The sequence below is a fragment of the Triticum aestivum genome, chromosome 6B (assembly GCF_018294505.1).
Source record: "Triticum aestivum cultivar Chinese Spring chromosome 6B, IWGSC CS RefSeq v2.1, whole genome shotgun sequence".
Classification (NCBI taxonomy): Eukaryota; Viridiplantae; Streptophyta; class Magnoliopsida; order Poales; family Poaceae; genus Triticum; species Triticum aestivum.
In genome coordinates this window covers 671,980,191-671,994,861 of record NC_057810.1, presented here as the reverse complement: position 1 = coordinate 671,994,861, position 14,671 = coordinate 671,980,191, and the positions used below count along the sequence as shown (strand labels likewise).

Genomic DNA, 14,671 nt, shown 5'->3' with positions numbered 1-14,671 from the left:
TTTGGGCCCAATCCCGGCCCACACACATAAAAGTCCGTTGGGCCTGGGCCCGGACCGTCCTTCAAAAAATCTCAAGAACGACGGGCCCGGGCCCAGCCCGTCCTTCGGGCTCAAAATCTAGGCCCGGGCCCATCCGGGAACAGCATCGGGCCGGGCTGCCCATGGCCAAGACTAACCGCGGCGGATCGCTCCATGCTAGAGTTACGGACGAATCTCATGAAAAAAAAACCTACAGGCTGATGTGGCAATGCTCTAATTGGATTTGGGGCACCCGGTTGTAGATGTTGTGATCTCCTCTGAGGTCGTATATCCCGAGAACAAAAAATTTACTCTACGGACGAGTGAGCAAATGGAATTTATCATGAGAACTTCCTTCGGCCGAGTATATTTGAGGACCGAGAGGCGCGAGGAGTGAAAATTTGAAGGACTAAAGCCGTTAAGGGATCGGCTAGGTCCGGTTTAACCCCTCAAAACCAATTTTTTACTCCTCTAACCGACTTTGAGGGATCGGCTAGAGATGCCCTTAGTGCACTAGCTAGCTAGTCAAAATGCCCCCTTAAAAAAACTAGAGAAAATGCCCATCTATAATTTTTGAATAATCCAAAGAAAATCATGACATACACACAACGCACATAATACTCACTAATCATGCTACAGAATATTCAACCAAAATTTGATTCGTAACATCACAAAAAGACAAATTCGGCTGCATAGCATCTTTTTCAAATCTGCGCTGGATAGTACCATGTCTGTATTATTCACTATAAAATTGCTCTTTTTCTGTTTCTTGAGATATAGACCAAATCTGGTTTCAAAATTTTGAGGCGTGGTAGTAATGTAATCGTGCGAATTCTGTTTTTAAAACAGTATTTATTATTATTATTATTACCAACAAAAATACTATGCTCGTCTAGTACATTAGTACACCTAATGAGCCTAGTTCGTTAGAGCATCCACAGTGTAGCATTTTAGTGTAGCATTTTGCTGCATCGCCGCTAAGCCAAGAAATTTGCAGCTGCCGGCCTTGTTAGCTGCTCAACATATGAAATTTGGAGAAATCATTCATACTCCCTCCATAAACTAATATAAGAGCGTTTAGATCACTACTTTAGTGATCTAAACATTTTTATATTAGTTTACAAAGGGAGTACATTCCGTTGAATCATTGCGTCCTTTGTAAGCAACTTCCTACCATACATGTGATCAAGGCACCAAGCCATGATGAACTTGTTTGGTTCACCTAACAGCACATCTGAATATGGATTAGAAACGTCAATCAAATGTAATCTTGCCAGCAATGTACATGCAATCTGTGTTTTAGTCTGAATACGTAAATGCTTGGTTTTACTCCTACATAACTTCACATGAGCATCCAGTAAGAGAGTTTATGCATATTTATCATTTCTTTCTTTCTTTCAACCTTGTATAAAGCATTGCGCATATTTCAGTAAGAGATGGTTTATGAGCGAGCGCCTCATAACGCGCAAGCAAACAGATACCATTGACAACTGGTTCAAGAACAAATGAAGCAAAATCAAGCTGGGAAAGAATGCTGGTAGCATCTCGATCTCACAATCTGACAAAAATTAATTAGAAGTCACCCTCTAAAAACTGCTGGGATGCAGCAGTCAGCAAGCAGATGTCGCCATATTAACAATTAATTAGTTCATCGACAAGATTGTGTCAGAGGGGTGGCCTGTACACAGATCAGATGTTGAATCCTTATGTTTATATATCACATGCATGATGATTTACATTACAGAATGTATTACTTCCCCGCCGCAGAAGAACACTGACCGACTAACATTTCTTCTTTGTTCCTATCATTTCCTCGGTGACCGGGCCTTCAGGGTCATTGCGAGTTTCTGCCGTTCGCCTTCCACCTCGGCAAATTGCAGGCTGAGCTCCGAGTACCTGCCCTGCATTTCCTCCAACTCGCTCTCGACAGCCACTTGTTTTCTCCTCAACTCGATTGTATCCTGTATCAGCTCGTTGATGTCCCTGAAGCTTTGGAACACCGCTGATTCGTCGTTGTGTTGCTTCAAGAATGAGCTGAATGTTCAAGAGATGGGCATTTAGTTAGTTATTAAGTAAAACCTGACTCGCATTACTGGAAGCTATAAATTCATGTTTTTTTCCCTTTGTCCTAGTTAGCTTAGTTTCTGGAGAAACTTTAGTAGCTTGACAGACCGAAAAACATCCAGAATGAAAAGAGGCTCTATATCAATAAGCACAGTTTCTAAAACTCTCGAGTTCCTAAGGCCACACTTGGGAGCAGTATCAAGGTGGGCAGGTTGCAGAAGGCCTTGTCAGCACGACAACCGTGAGGGCGGTGAAGCACCCAAAAGGAGGTGCCAGCGATGGAGCCAGGCAGAACAGGGGGGTGACGACGGTGCCCACGATAGCGGGAGAGCACACCAGGTCAGGGCGTTGTGGAGATCCCTTGGAGGAGCAGAGAAGGTCGGCGGTGGCATCATGCTCCGTGCGCCCGCCATCGCTGCAGTTCTTTCCTCTCTCTCTCTCTCCCTCGTTTCTCTTCTCCAGGATTTCAATCGGGGGCTCTGGCGGTGCTTAAAACTTTCCGGACGTAACGACACCGAAACGTCCGGAAAATAAAACGTTAAGGATGAATCAAGCATAATTTGAGACATTGGCGGAAATGGTTTACACCTCCGACTAATACGACGGTTTTGGGCCCGAAAACGACCAACCAATCAAGCCCTAAAAAGATACTTCCCCTGGTGTATTACCATGACCAGACTCGGATATGTGAGCATGCATTTAGTCCAATATGAGGGAATGAAAGGGCGGCTAATAATAAAGGGGAACCTGCTTTACTAGACAAGAGTAAACTTATGAAAATAGATGCAATATGACTAATTACCTCTGGAAAACGATGTCTGTCTTCTTCTTTGCTTGCAGCGCTTCCGCCAACTCAAGCTCCAAAGCAAGTACTCTTTCCAAGGCATTTCCAGAACCAGGAAGCTCTTTAAATGAAGGGAAAATGCTTCGCAAATGTTCATTTGCCTGAAAATAGCGACATGCGCACACACAAACTTAGCACAAGGTACAATGGACTGCAGGTTCATGTCAAACAATGGAGGTGGATGCATGTGGGTGGTGGAGGCAGAACTCTTTTATCATCTTAAAATAGTGGCAACAAAAATGTTGAACAGTTATATTAGAACAGAAAGGTGAGAAATACACATACCATATCAAGCTGTGATAACGCCCTTTCCAAACCACTGAGCGACGGGTCAATAAGATTAATGTCAAGGGGAAGAAGAGGGGATGAATTCTCGTTTTTAAGTCTTTCCAGCTGCATGTGTAAAATAATTTCCAATGAATTAGCCCTGATCCACATCATGCCAAGTATCAAGTAATTACTGATTCATAAAAACCAAACATAAGTTGTTTGTTGTTTGAATTACCCAATTTTAGTGACAAAACCAACTTTGGAGATTGGCTAATAGCATTAGTTTCCTTCTTTCTTGTATTACTTTTTGCTGCGACTGTTTTTGGGAGCATATTGTAATTAACTTCTCAAGTTCTCATATAAAAATTAATAAAAAGCTATAGTAGGAAATTCTCCTGCTGTTTTCTATCAAAAAAAAAAGGTCAAAGATCTTCCTTACTATTATTAAACAAACCCATATGGATAAAACTCGTAAGGGCGTGTGCAGCGGGCTTGCAAACCAAGATGTATAAAGCTCGTAAGGGCGTGTGCAGCGGGCTTGCAAACCAAGATGTATAAAGCTCGTAAGGGCGTGTGCAACGGGCTTGCAAACCCAGAGGTATTGACGATTTGGGAATGTCCAATCAGATTGTAATCCTTTGCCTAATTAATAAAGTGTCAATCACTTCTACAAAAAATCTAGAGCAAGGGGGAGAGGAGTTGGATTATATTTCCGCTGCTGCTCATCGCTAAAGCAATGAAGAGATGAGAGGAATGCTAATTAAATGAGGATTTGTGGCCAGAAGGCTTGCTACATACGAGATGTCCACGGTAAAGAAGATAGAGATTAACGGGGAACATGAGGAAGAAAATGAAATGAAGATTTCCATTTTAGGCAAGCACTAGCCCATTCACAGATGTGATGATATCTAAGCACCATGAATATAGATTGAAACACTCAAACCTACTGCTCTGAAAACTCAACTGATTAGATTCATATCCTTTCCTCGTCAATAATAAGAAAAATCATATATTTTATTATTTTTTTATGTAAGAACCCTTTCAAAACTTGGTAGGAACAGAATTGTGTTATAAAAAGTACAGTAAAAGAAGTTTCAACATACCTCTTTCTGGAAAAGATTCAAGTCATTTGCCAATTTCTTATGCTCTTTAGAAATATCTTTGATGGTATTGTCGACGGTTGGATGATTCTCCAATGATTCCTCAGATTGCTTATGGCAATTCTATCAAAATAGTACAATTAAAGTAAGCTGAGAGAACAAACACTGCTATAAATGTTACAGATACCGAAACAAAACAATTCTAAAAAAATTTAGTCGGTGTAATATATAGATGCACACTGCCAGATGAATATCTTTCAACTCTACTTGGTGATTGTGAAGCAAAAGCAAAAGTGAAGTGTGACACCAGGAGGTGTGTATATACACTTCTAGACAAAGCACTGACAGGTAAAAAATTAACAAGAGTCAGATATTATTTCTTGTGAAGTTGGGTCAAAGGACTCTGCGAGTATCATCCAACTTAATATGGCCATCTGATTAACAAGCTATTCCCATCAAATGCTGAAACAGTAGTTTCTAAGATGTGCTTAAGTTATCCAGATCTTAGACGCAGGCCTCTTTCTAGTCCTCTTATGTTTGAAATATATAGATTCAAGGTAATTGGTCACTACAATAATATAACATGAGCGCCATGGTATATCTCATATGTGTAAACATAGTATTCTACAGGGAAAAAATTACTTCAATTGTGAGCAACTATCAAGTATTCCATGTGCCCTAATTTCAAACGCAAATAGTCTAAACTAAGATAAAGACATTTATGTTAGATTGATTACCTCCAAGTTCTTTGTCGGTGCATGCTTGGCATGTGGATGCTCATCAGACTTACCAACATCTTCTGATTCTGCTACATTTGATGAAATATGTGTGCTATGGATTTCACCTTCATCTTCCTGTAATTCTGAATCAACTTCTGTTAGCTTTGGTATTAACTCTGGTGCAGACCCAGATTTAACATCTCCCAGAATTTGCCCGATAGATGTGGCACGAGAGATGCGTGATCCAGAATTATCAGGTGACGCGATATGGTCAGTTAATGCCATATTCTCTAGCAACTTTTTCACTAAGTCAAGCTCCACCCTTATTCTATTGCGTTCCTCACTGCATTCCTGAAGAGAGGTCTCAATCCTCTGCTTTTCTTCTTTACAGCAATCGAAGTTCAGTTTTGTGCATTCCAAGTCCGTCATTATGCTGTCATATGCATTAGACAACTCTCTTTTATCAGCAGATAAATCCTGCATCTCCACCTCCAGTTCAGAAACTTTCATTGATAGCTCTTCAATTCTTTTAGCCAGAGCAATCTCGTTTTTCCTCCCAGTTTCAACCTCATCCAAAGCACTTTGTAACTTCAGTAACATCTCTTCAGAATACTTTTTAGAGACAAACACCTGACTTTTAAGCTCTTGAACCTTTGATTCATATTGCTCTTTGATAAATGCAATTCTAAGGGAATCTTGTATGGCGAACAACGACCCCTCTTTCTCCTTTTTCCCAGCTTCAGCCTTTTCCTTTAGCTCTCTCAACTGGATAGACAGGTTCTTGAACTCTTCTGCCTTCAGAGTTTGTTCAGCAAGTTTCTGCGTAAGCTCTTTGTTCTGTTCTTTTAAATTTGTCAACTGATATCCAGAATCCTGTAGCAGTGATGACGCTTCAGTATGGTGTTCCTCCAATTTTGATTTCAGAACCACGTTTAGAATTTCAACTTCATCTTTCGCTGATCTCAAACCATCAACGTGCTCCTCAAGATTTGTCTGCACGGCTCTAAGTTGCACAATCTCATCTTGATACTTCAATTCTGCCTCACTGTTATTGATTGATACTGATGTATCTCGAGACTCGCTATTGCTAACCAGAGCCAATGTCTGTTCATTTCTTTTTATAAGCTCTTCAAGCCCTTCCTTCTCTTGAATAACCCTGGCAAAGTTGAGTTCTTGAGAATGGATAGCTGATTCAAGTGTGGCATTTCTGTCAGTTAATTCTGCTACAGTCAACATGTGCGCCCTTAATAACTCGTCAGCATCTTTGTTCTTAAGCTGAAGCTTCCCAAAATCATTTTTTAAGTATTCAAGTTGCACAGCAACCTCCTCAACCTGACTTCTCATGCAACTAGCTTCAATTTCAGTGGCAAGAAAGTCCCCCAGAATTGTTCCTAACTGATTTTCAGCATTGGAGAGCTGGGAGAGAAGAGAGCAATTCTTACAACTGAGGTCCCTTTTGATTTGCTCACTTTCCGAAAGAGCATCTTGCATCAAACTGTTTTCTTTACTCATGTCCGAAATCTGGTCCCTCAGATGAAGTAACTCTGTTTTGTCCTCATTATAAGATAGCAGGACCTGATCCTTCTCACTAAGTTGAGATGTAAGACTTGCCAGGGCAGATTCAAGATCTTCCCTCGTTGTCTTTTCTCTTAGCAAATTTCCCTCAGTACAGCTCAGACAATTTTGCAAACCTCTGTTTTCATTTTCCATGTGCATCAACAGTTCGTCTTTAGACTGTAGAGACTGGGCCAAAGTTTTGTTATCTTCATCAGATTCTGCAAGAGTTATTTTGGTCCTCTCAAGTTCCTGAACAACAGCAGCAATGTCTTTCATCTTTTCAACAAGAGTCTCATTCTCACTGGTGACAATCCGCATCTCAACTTCCATTTTTGCCAACTTTGATGTTAAGTCACCATTTCTGATTGAGTGTTGTTCTTGAGCCTCTGAGATTGTCTCAAATTTATGTACCATTTCCTGCAGTTCCTGCTGAAGCTTCTCTACATGTCCCTCAGAAAGATTCAACTTTTCTTCTGTTCCAGCCATATCACAATGAAACTTCTGCTTCACATCAAGCAATTCTGTTTCAGACTTGTCTGATCTCTTCCGGAGAACATCGCACATTTCTTCCAATGCCTCCTTTTCGTGATGGAGATGAAGCACCTTCTGGCATGCTTGCTGCTGGAAGAATTCCAAGCTTGCTATGACAGCAGTGTAATTCTTGTTCTCAAGTTCATGTAGCAAAGATACGTCATCCAAGCATGGAATGTCGATGTCCTTGCTCAAAGAAATAAGTTTAGAGCATAGGATGCTCAGTTGCTCTTGAAGTGATGTAGAAACAATTTGCTGCTCACTGATTAAGGAGGACTGCTTACGTAATTCATCTTTCACTTCCTCAAAATCTTCCATTACTGATCTGAGCTCATCCTTAAGCTGACTAGTTTGCTGACTTTCTTTCATTAAAAGGTTCTCAAATCTCTTCCTTTCTTCAGCGCAGGCATTGTACTTGCTTTCACAAGTTTTATGTTCCTCAACAAGTGTTTCAGATACCACAAGCTTTTCCATAAGTAAAGCATTTTCAACTGAAATATCTTGGAGCTTTGCTTCTAATATTTGGTTCTTCACTGTCAGATCATCACACTTGAAAATGTATCCTGATTCACTTTCTTTCAAACTTTTTGATTGGTCCAGTGCAGAGTTTAGCTTGAGCATTAAAGACTCCCTAGCATCATTAGAGTCATGGAGTTCTTTTTCTAGCATGTATAGCCTTCCCTGCATTTGCTTAATCATATCCAGTGCAGTATAGTGAGATTCCCGTAGCACATCAGAGAACACCTGCCACTGAATGTTAACAGCGTACGTTTCTAAAATATCAGATTCCATTGTGGAAGAAGCATCTTTTGGTCCTTCAGTGTTGGAGCAGTTCACCTGTGAATCAGGATTACATATGACTTCAGATCTGCTACGAAGTTCTTCAATTTTGGCAGCCCGAAGGAGGTTTTGCTGGCCATCCATTTTGTAGCTAAAGCTACGTGATGTACCATTTTCAGTTGAAAGCATTTGAGATGCAGTTGCCTCATGAAGACCTTCAGTTCCCCGTTGTTTGACAACAGGCCTGTCTTGGTCCTGTTCTATAGTACCGCTTAAATCTGCTATTGCACAATGCTCTTCAGGAAAATGCTCAGCATCTTCTACAATGGGTTGCTTTGCAAGAGTTTCACTTGACTCATACATAGAGAGAACCTGAAAGGACAGCAACTCAAGGTCTTTCTGTAGACGATCAACAGCTGCAGAATAATTCCATCGGACCCTCTTAAGTGCTGTTTCCGTAGCAACAGCTCTCCTCTCGAACTCCTTATTTTGAGCTTCTAAAGCTGTTCTGTCCTCAGCAAATCTCATTAGCTGGTCATTCATCTCCTCATGCATTTTCTGCTTCTGGGCTTGGAGGACAGAAACTGTGTAGAAACAAGAATTGTGTTCTTTCCTGAGATTTTCCAATTCGATTGCAGTCTGCTTCTGGCTTTCCTCAAGCTTGTGGATAAAAGATTCGTAGTAGCGCTCAATCTGGCTCATCTTCTCCAGCAGATTCTCCTTCTCAGTTTTTGAGTCCTCCAACTTCTGCAAGAGCCCACACATTTTTTCCTCCATTGTGGCTGTACTGCCAGTGTTTTTCTTGTCGGAATTATGATCACGTCCGGAGCTTGATTGATGGGCAATATTGGATGGTGGAGCCAAATGTTCTTGATAGTTATTTTCTTTCATTTGTCCAAGCTGAACACCTTGCTTGAGGTTCTCAATAACACGCTGAAGAGCCCCTATATCAGCAAGAAGGAAATCAAGATCACTTGCTTGAAGTCCATGGAGAGCATTATTTCTGGTCTGCTGCAGTTTACTTTCAAGAAGCAGCAAGCCTTGCAGCCATTCCGTTTGGAGATTATGTACTGAACTATCTGTAGCAAGAACACCATTTCCTCCGTCAGCCTCATGCTGCAAGGGTTTAGCAGATTTCACTTCTTCCAACTCTCTTTTCAAACTAGAACATTCTGTCCTTAGGAAAGATACTTCAGTAGTGAGCTCGCCGCGTGACATAAGTTCAACAGCAAGCTGGTTCGCTAGGCCCTGTGTTTCACTGCCTAATTTGTCAGTGACATCTTGCAGGGATGTTGCTTCTGACTTCAGCTGAGAAAAGGCCGACTCAGCCACCTCCAATCTGGTCTTGAGTCGATTATTCTCGTCATGAGCAGCAGCAAGATCATGACTGGCAGAGAACTCAGGACTCCAACCATGACTCCAATCACTGCTCCCTTGTGGTGAAAGACGCTTACCCCGAAATGGCCCCTTCTCTGGTGTAGGGCTTTGACTTGTCGGACACAGTGGTAAATCACCTGAGTGTATGCTCCTAAAGCTACTGATTTCATGACTGCCACATGGATCATTCTTTTCGGCAAAATAACCATCTGAATTATGTGACGAATTTTCATAATCTTCAGTTGAACCCGCAGAATCTTCGGCCACAGGGAACCCCAAAGAAGTTTCTTTCAACTTATTCCTTGCATTAGCCTATAACAAATGATAAAGGTAATTATGGTGTGTACCAAGTAACTTAATTATATCAAATGACGAAATGCATAGAAAAGAATATGTAGATGGTTTAGCTAATTTATTTATTAAATGAAAACAGTAGGCATTGCATGAAATTCAGATTCCATTCATTGTCACGAATCCAGGCCTAATACGTAAATTCTCTAGTGATGTATCTGCAGCACAATCAGCAATAGTACACTCGATATAGATCGATACCTCCAGTTACAGAACCAAAGGACCACTCAATATAGATCGATGCCTCCAGTTAAAGAACCAAAGGACCGCAGTCCCTTCAAATGTATCCTTTCATAATCTTGAGATAACCAAGGTCACTCTCAACAAAGCAATCTGGCACATAACTTGGTCTACTTTGTTGCAGTTCAAGTCAGAAGTTTTGAATTATTTTTCACCAGTAAACCATGTACGCATGGAAGTTAGTAGTTTTCTTTAGGGACATGGAGGTTAGTAGTTACTACCAAGAAACAGTATAAAACACATGTATGTCCTGAAAATGAACTCTTTGTTTTCCTTTCATGTGCCATTGCAGTGAGGTCCAATACTTCGTAGGGATTTATACCAACCTTATCACTACTAACATCGGATGAAGAAACAGCAATTTCAGAAGGATCATGACTTCTTTGATTCACTAGCTGCTGAGAACTTCTGGCACCAGTTTCTCTTTGCTGTTCAAATTCCCTGTACCAAGCAAGCACTCATAAGATTTGGAACTAATAATCCAAAACTAAGATCATTGTTGTTGTGGCCAAACCTGAAGCCAGTTTTGGTGCTGAGAAGTTGTGCCGTGACCTGCAACAGTTTTCATCAAAGAACATTATAAAGGACAACCAGAAGGCAAGCAAAACAGAGAACACTGTCAAGTCACTTCTCAAAACAGTGAAAGAGTATTTTCTGATGATTATAGACATAAGTTAAAACGTTATCTAAAACCCATGCATGTATATTATAGGGGGAAAAACCATACATGTAATACTGTTCCAAAGTCACAACCACGAAAAGGAAGTGTGATTGAAACAGGCTTCACTGCTTCTGCAAATTCGGCAAGATTAACATCGACCTCCCCAAGAATACTAGATCGAGAAGTCCCCTGATTTTCCAAGAACAAGGGGAGAAAGAGCAAGCATCAATTGTTAGCAAGTTCATCCAGCATTTATGTGGTCATGATATCAAAACCTTAACGTAACATGTGTGCAAGTCCATGGCCGAGGAAGATGTAGGATAAGAGAAACCAATTTATACAACGCACCATGGCCACAACAAGCTTGTAGAGCTTATCATCATATGTCTTAGTCCTAGAATCCTGAAGAAGTCGGGTTGCTTCATAAATAGGATCTGGCCATTTGCAGCTTCCATTCCTCACATTTGCTTTATTTGTTTTTGCAGTTACCTTTCCTGTATCAGCAGAGATAAAGGACAAAAATAACTTGTCCCATCCTGTAGATGGAATCTGCAACAAAAACAAGTAACCATGTAAAGATCGTTCAACTATGGATGGCAGAAACACGCAATAATCCTGAGTAATTCACACAAACTGCAAGACTCGTATTATTAAAAATCAGAGAGCAGGAATAAGTCAATTTTATACTCTACAGCTTTTGGCATGGTATGTATAAGTATCTTTCACCCCTAACTCAAAAAATAGACAAACCACAGACTAAATTTTGGAACTACCACCCCCACCCCCACAAACAATCCCCACGCGGTTTTGGGCGAGACACCGCTATATGTAGGATGTTTCTGACAGGCAACATCGTGGGCTCTAGGTTGAGAATGGCTTGGCAACTAGTCAGCAAATCAACAAATCAGAAAAATACAACATCACCCAAATAAACAAATATTTATTTCTTGTTATGTTGACTGTGCTGCATGTAAGCTGAAATAAGTGATGTGGCAGCCGACTTGGTGAAAAGCTGAAAAGCACATATAAAACCAGCCTAAGGTTGACTTCCCGGCTGCCTGCGTAGATACTACTTTTTTGTCCCGGCGATGGTGTGGAACTCCAGCTGTGGCAACATCAATGTTCCATCGACATGTGGGGGATGGAGGATTCCCAAAGACTGGATTAAATTTCCTATCCTTTCAGGGGTTTACTCATAATGCTGGTGTCTGATTAATAGAGCTTTGACTCCTTCGCAAAAAAAAAGGAACAGCCTACGGGTGAAAACAAATGGTTTCAGGAGTTCAGGGTGAAATGTGTCTGGTTTTAGAGCTGAGATGAAATCTAGACCCGTGCAAGAGTTGAGGAATGCAAATGGATATTTTCCTCGAAAGTAAGATTCACCAATTTTTGTTGTCTTAACAACCAAAAAGGCAAAGAAATGGAGCTAGCATAAATAATATGATCTTACATTTGTTGCATGGAATTGCAGCCGGAATACAACTTTAACTTTGGCCTTTTCAATCTTCCATTTTGGCACCCTTGACATGCTGTCAATCTTTATACTTTAAGCATCTGGTACTTCTAGGGGGATCTTTTGTCTGAAAGCAAGCACCAAAGACAATATAAACTTCCTTAAATCCATAAAAACATTTTTTAAATCTCCTTCAAATCAAACAAAATTCAAGCCGAAAACCATACAAGATAGATCAGATTCAGATTGTCCTCATGCATGTGCAAACACACAAACACGGGAACAAGAATCATACCCACCAATGAGAAAACTTCAGTATAAAAGCTAGTCATCAAAAGCAACTGGCTGGTGCACTTACATGATACTCCCTCCGTCCCATAATGTAAGACGTTGTTTCTAGCGTCAAAAAACGTCTTACAATATGGGATGGAGGGAGTAGCAGTTATACAAAGAATTGAAAGATTATGTTGATATTGTTTTCTGCACTATGCTCCTAACAATTTCATAGTTATTCCTACTAACAACCACATGTTTCTCAGCACCTCACATGTTCACCAGAGTTAGATACACGGTATAATGGAAAATTAATAACTAACCACTACATGGAAAATACACCTACACCAAGATGCCCAAATTTATCTTTTTATACAGGTACATCTAGAGCCGCAGGGTGGAAACATACTAACTGCCAAGAATTTGTCCCCAGTTCACCCAAAAAGGTGAAGTTAGGCAATATTCAAGAATCTTGTCCTGCTATAATTCATACATATAACTAATTCCATGCACCATCAGGCCTCATTAAGCCAAACTAGGCTAAGCATTTCTCTAGACCCTTGTTTAGCTCCAAAATTATCAATGAATCAAAATATAACATATGCATCTTTAGTTTCAAAAGGCAACTAGGAGATATGCACAGGTATGATCAATTTGACAAACTTGCATATTACAAGCAAAGATTTAGATCATGCTTGCTTTGCAGCCAAAAATTCAACTAGTTATATAACACAAATTTGTGCTAGTGGATCAGTAGATGGGCAGCTGGTGTACTGTGCAAAGACACCAGTGTCATGTGCAGACAGGAGATGCAGCTAGTTGCAGTGTGCAATGGCAGAGTTCAGAAATCGTGAAAAAAAATGCAGTCACGCCTTGCTTGTAGCCAAGATTTTCCATGTCCACAACAGCATCCAAGAGCTTTAAGCAGCCCAGGCATGGAGGGAACGTACCTTGCAAGGCGCCGGAGGTGGACGCAGGCCCTGGCTTGGAGGTCGGGATCTGCGGCGGAGACGGACCGGGGCGGCGCCACGGGATTCGATCTGCAGCCGAGGCGGCAAGAGGCGGGCGGATCCGGCGAAAGGCTGCGGCGGATGAGAGCGAATCCGGCGGGGACGACGGCGTGCTGTCGACCGAGTGAACTGGCATCAGGGTCGGAAGAAGAAATGGAAGGAGGCAGGAAGGGAAGGAGGGATAGGGGAGAAGACCTACTGGCGGCGAGAGGGACAGGTGACCTCGACAGCCGCGCTCACCGGCGGCGAGATGCAGCGGGATACGGGAGAGAGCGCGAGGAGGTCGGGCGCCGCCGTGCTCTTACAGTGGCAGCCAAACAGTTCTGGAGTTCATGCCGAATCCGCGGTCCCGAGACGAAATGTATGTACTTGCGAGTTGGTGGGGGGCTGTTTTTGGCTGAGGCGAGCTCACCGGCGGCGAGATGTAGACGGATGCAATGCCCGGTGGATTCACTTTGATACGGGAGAAAGCACGGGGAGTTCGCGCAAAAGGTGCGGGCTTTTCCACCGAGGTTGGGTTGGGGCTTGATTAGGAGAGGCGAGCAGCAAAGCTTGCTTATCGGGAAGAGGAAGGATGCTAGGCACCAAGCATAATGATGGTGTTTGGTCGTTTAATTTATCATTAACTTATTTCTTCCCAGGTTTTCTGGTTGGGCAGTAATGTCTGTCTGTCTCTCACTCGACTCCTTTTTCACCGGTACAAGTGGAGTACAGCCGTGAAAATCAACCCGCTTTTTCTTAACCTCGGAAAACAAGTACTACATGCTCTCTATTTTTCTCGCCTTGATTTTGGCCTGGCGAGCTCGGGCGGCGCGTGGAGCGGGTGTGAGGCTGCGGGTGGGGTCCCCTCGAGTGGGTCGTGTTGACCCGTCCGTGTGGGATGTTGCCGTGCGCCCCTCATTGTGCTGGCGGTGTGGACCCCGCGTTCCCCTTATAGTCGTGGTGTGGTGTTGGACGTGGGGTTTGCCAGGTGGTGACATCGTTTTCTGCGTTGGTGTGTGACATCTACACAATGGAGGCCAGCCGCTTTTGCGTAGGTTGATGGGTTGACCTTGCTCATCACACATGGGGCGCCGCCTCTTCGGTATCCTTGTCCAATGACATACAGCTCAATCTATTGCTTCCTAATGATCACATTAATAAAAACACGAGAATGGGAAGGGGGAAAACCTAAGTGATGTTTAGTAGTTCCACACAATGAAAGTATAGAGAACAATACGATCACAATACGCAAAAGGAAATGGAATAACAACATTGATTAATCAAATAATATAACAATACTTCACACAACAAAACCTAAAAGGCAATAATAAATAACTGGATGGCGTAGGTCATAGTAGATACACCAATAGTTGGTCGTTTCACATACGTATTCAATACACAAGTACAAAAGACACTTGAACAACCAAGATGGATGTCTCTA

The 14,671-nt window shown here is 42.0% G+C and overlaps 1 protein-coding gene across 2 annotated transcripts; it reads right to left on the bottom strand.

The window, feature by feature from the left end:
• Positions 1 to 1,586: 1,586 nt before the first annotated feature.
• On the bottom strand, positions 1,587 to 13,784 carry LOC123139084 (golgin subfamily A member 4). 2 transcript variants are annotated; one of them, XM_044558893.1, is made up of 12 exons: positions 13,444 to 13,784; positions 13,189 to 13,361; positions 11,963 to 12,092; positions 10,861 to 11,061; positions 10,579 to 10,701; positions 10,366 to 10,403; positions 10,178 to 10,292; positions 5,034 to 9,572; positions 4,300 to 4,419; positions 3,212 to 3,319; positions 2,885 to 3,027; positions 1,587 to 2,052 (listed from the first exon to the last, which is right to left on the bottom strand). In XM_044558893.1, the coding sequence occupies exons 3-12, from the start codon at positions 12,038 to 12,040 to the stop codon at positions 1,824 to 1,826; spliced, it is 5,694 nt and encodes a 1,897-aa protein (XP_044414828.1). In that variant the 5' UTR covers positions 12,041 to 12,092; positions 13,189 to 13,361; positions 13,444 to 13,784; the 3' UTR covers positions 1,587 to 1,823. The 2 variants fall into 2 exon arrangements, with proteins under 2 accessions (XP_044414828.1, XP_044414827.1); XM_044558892.1 differs by having other exon boundaries at positions 13,448 to 13,784.
• Between the last annotated feature and the right edge of the window lie 887 nt (positions 13,785 to 14,671).

Bases quoted from the DNA above. Each gene is read 5' to 3' on its own strand.
- LOC123139084 (XM_044558893.1), bottom strand. From the start codon at position 12,040: ATGTCAAGGGTGCCAAAATGGAAGATTGAAAAGGCCAAAGTTAAAGTT. The intron at 10,293-10,365 runs GTTTGGCCACAA...TGCTTGGTACAG, and splicing joins AGCACCAAAACTGGCTTCAG to GGAATTTGAACAGCAAAGAG. The intron at 3,028-3,211 runs GTATGTGTATTT...CGCTATTTTCAG, and splicing joins CGTTATCACAGCTTGATATG to GCAAATGAACATTTGCGAAG.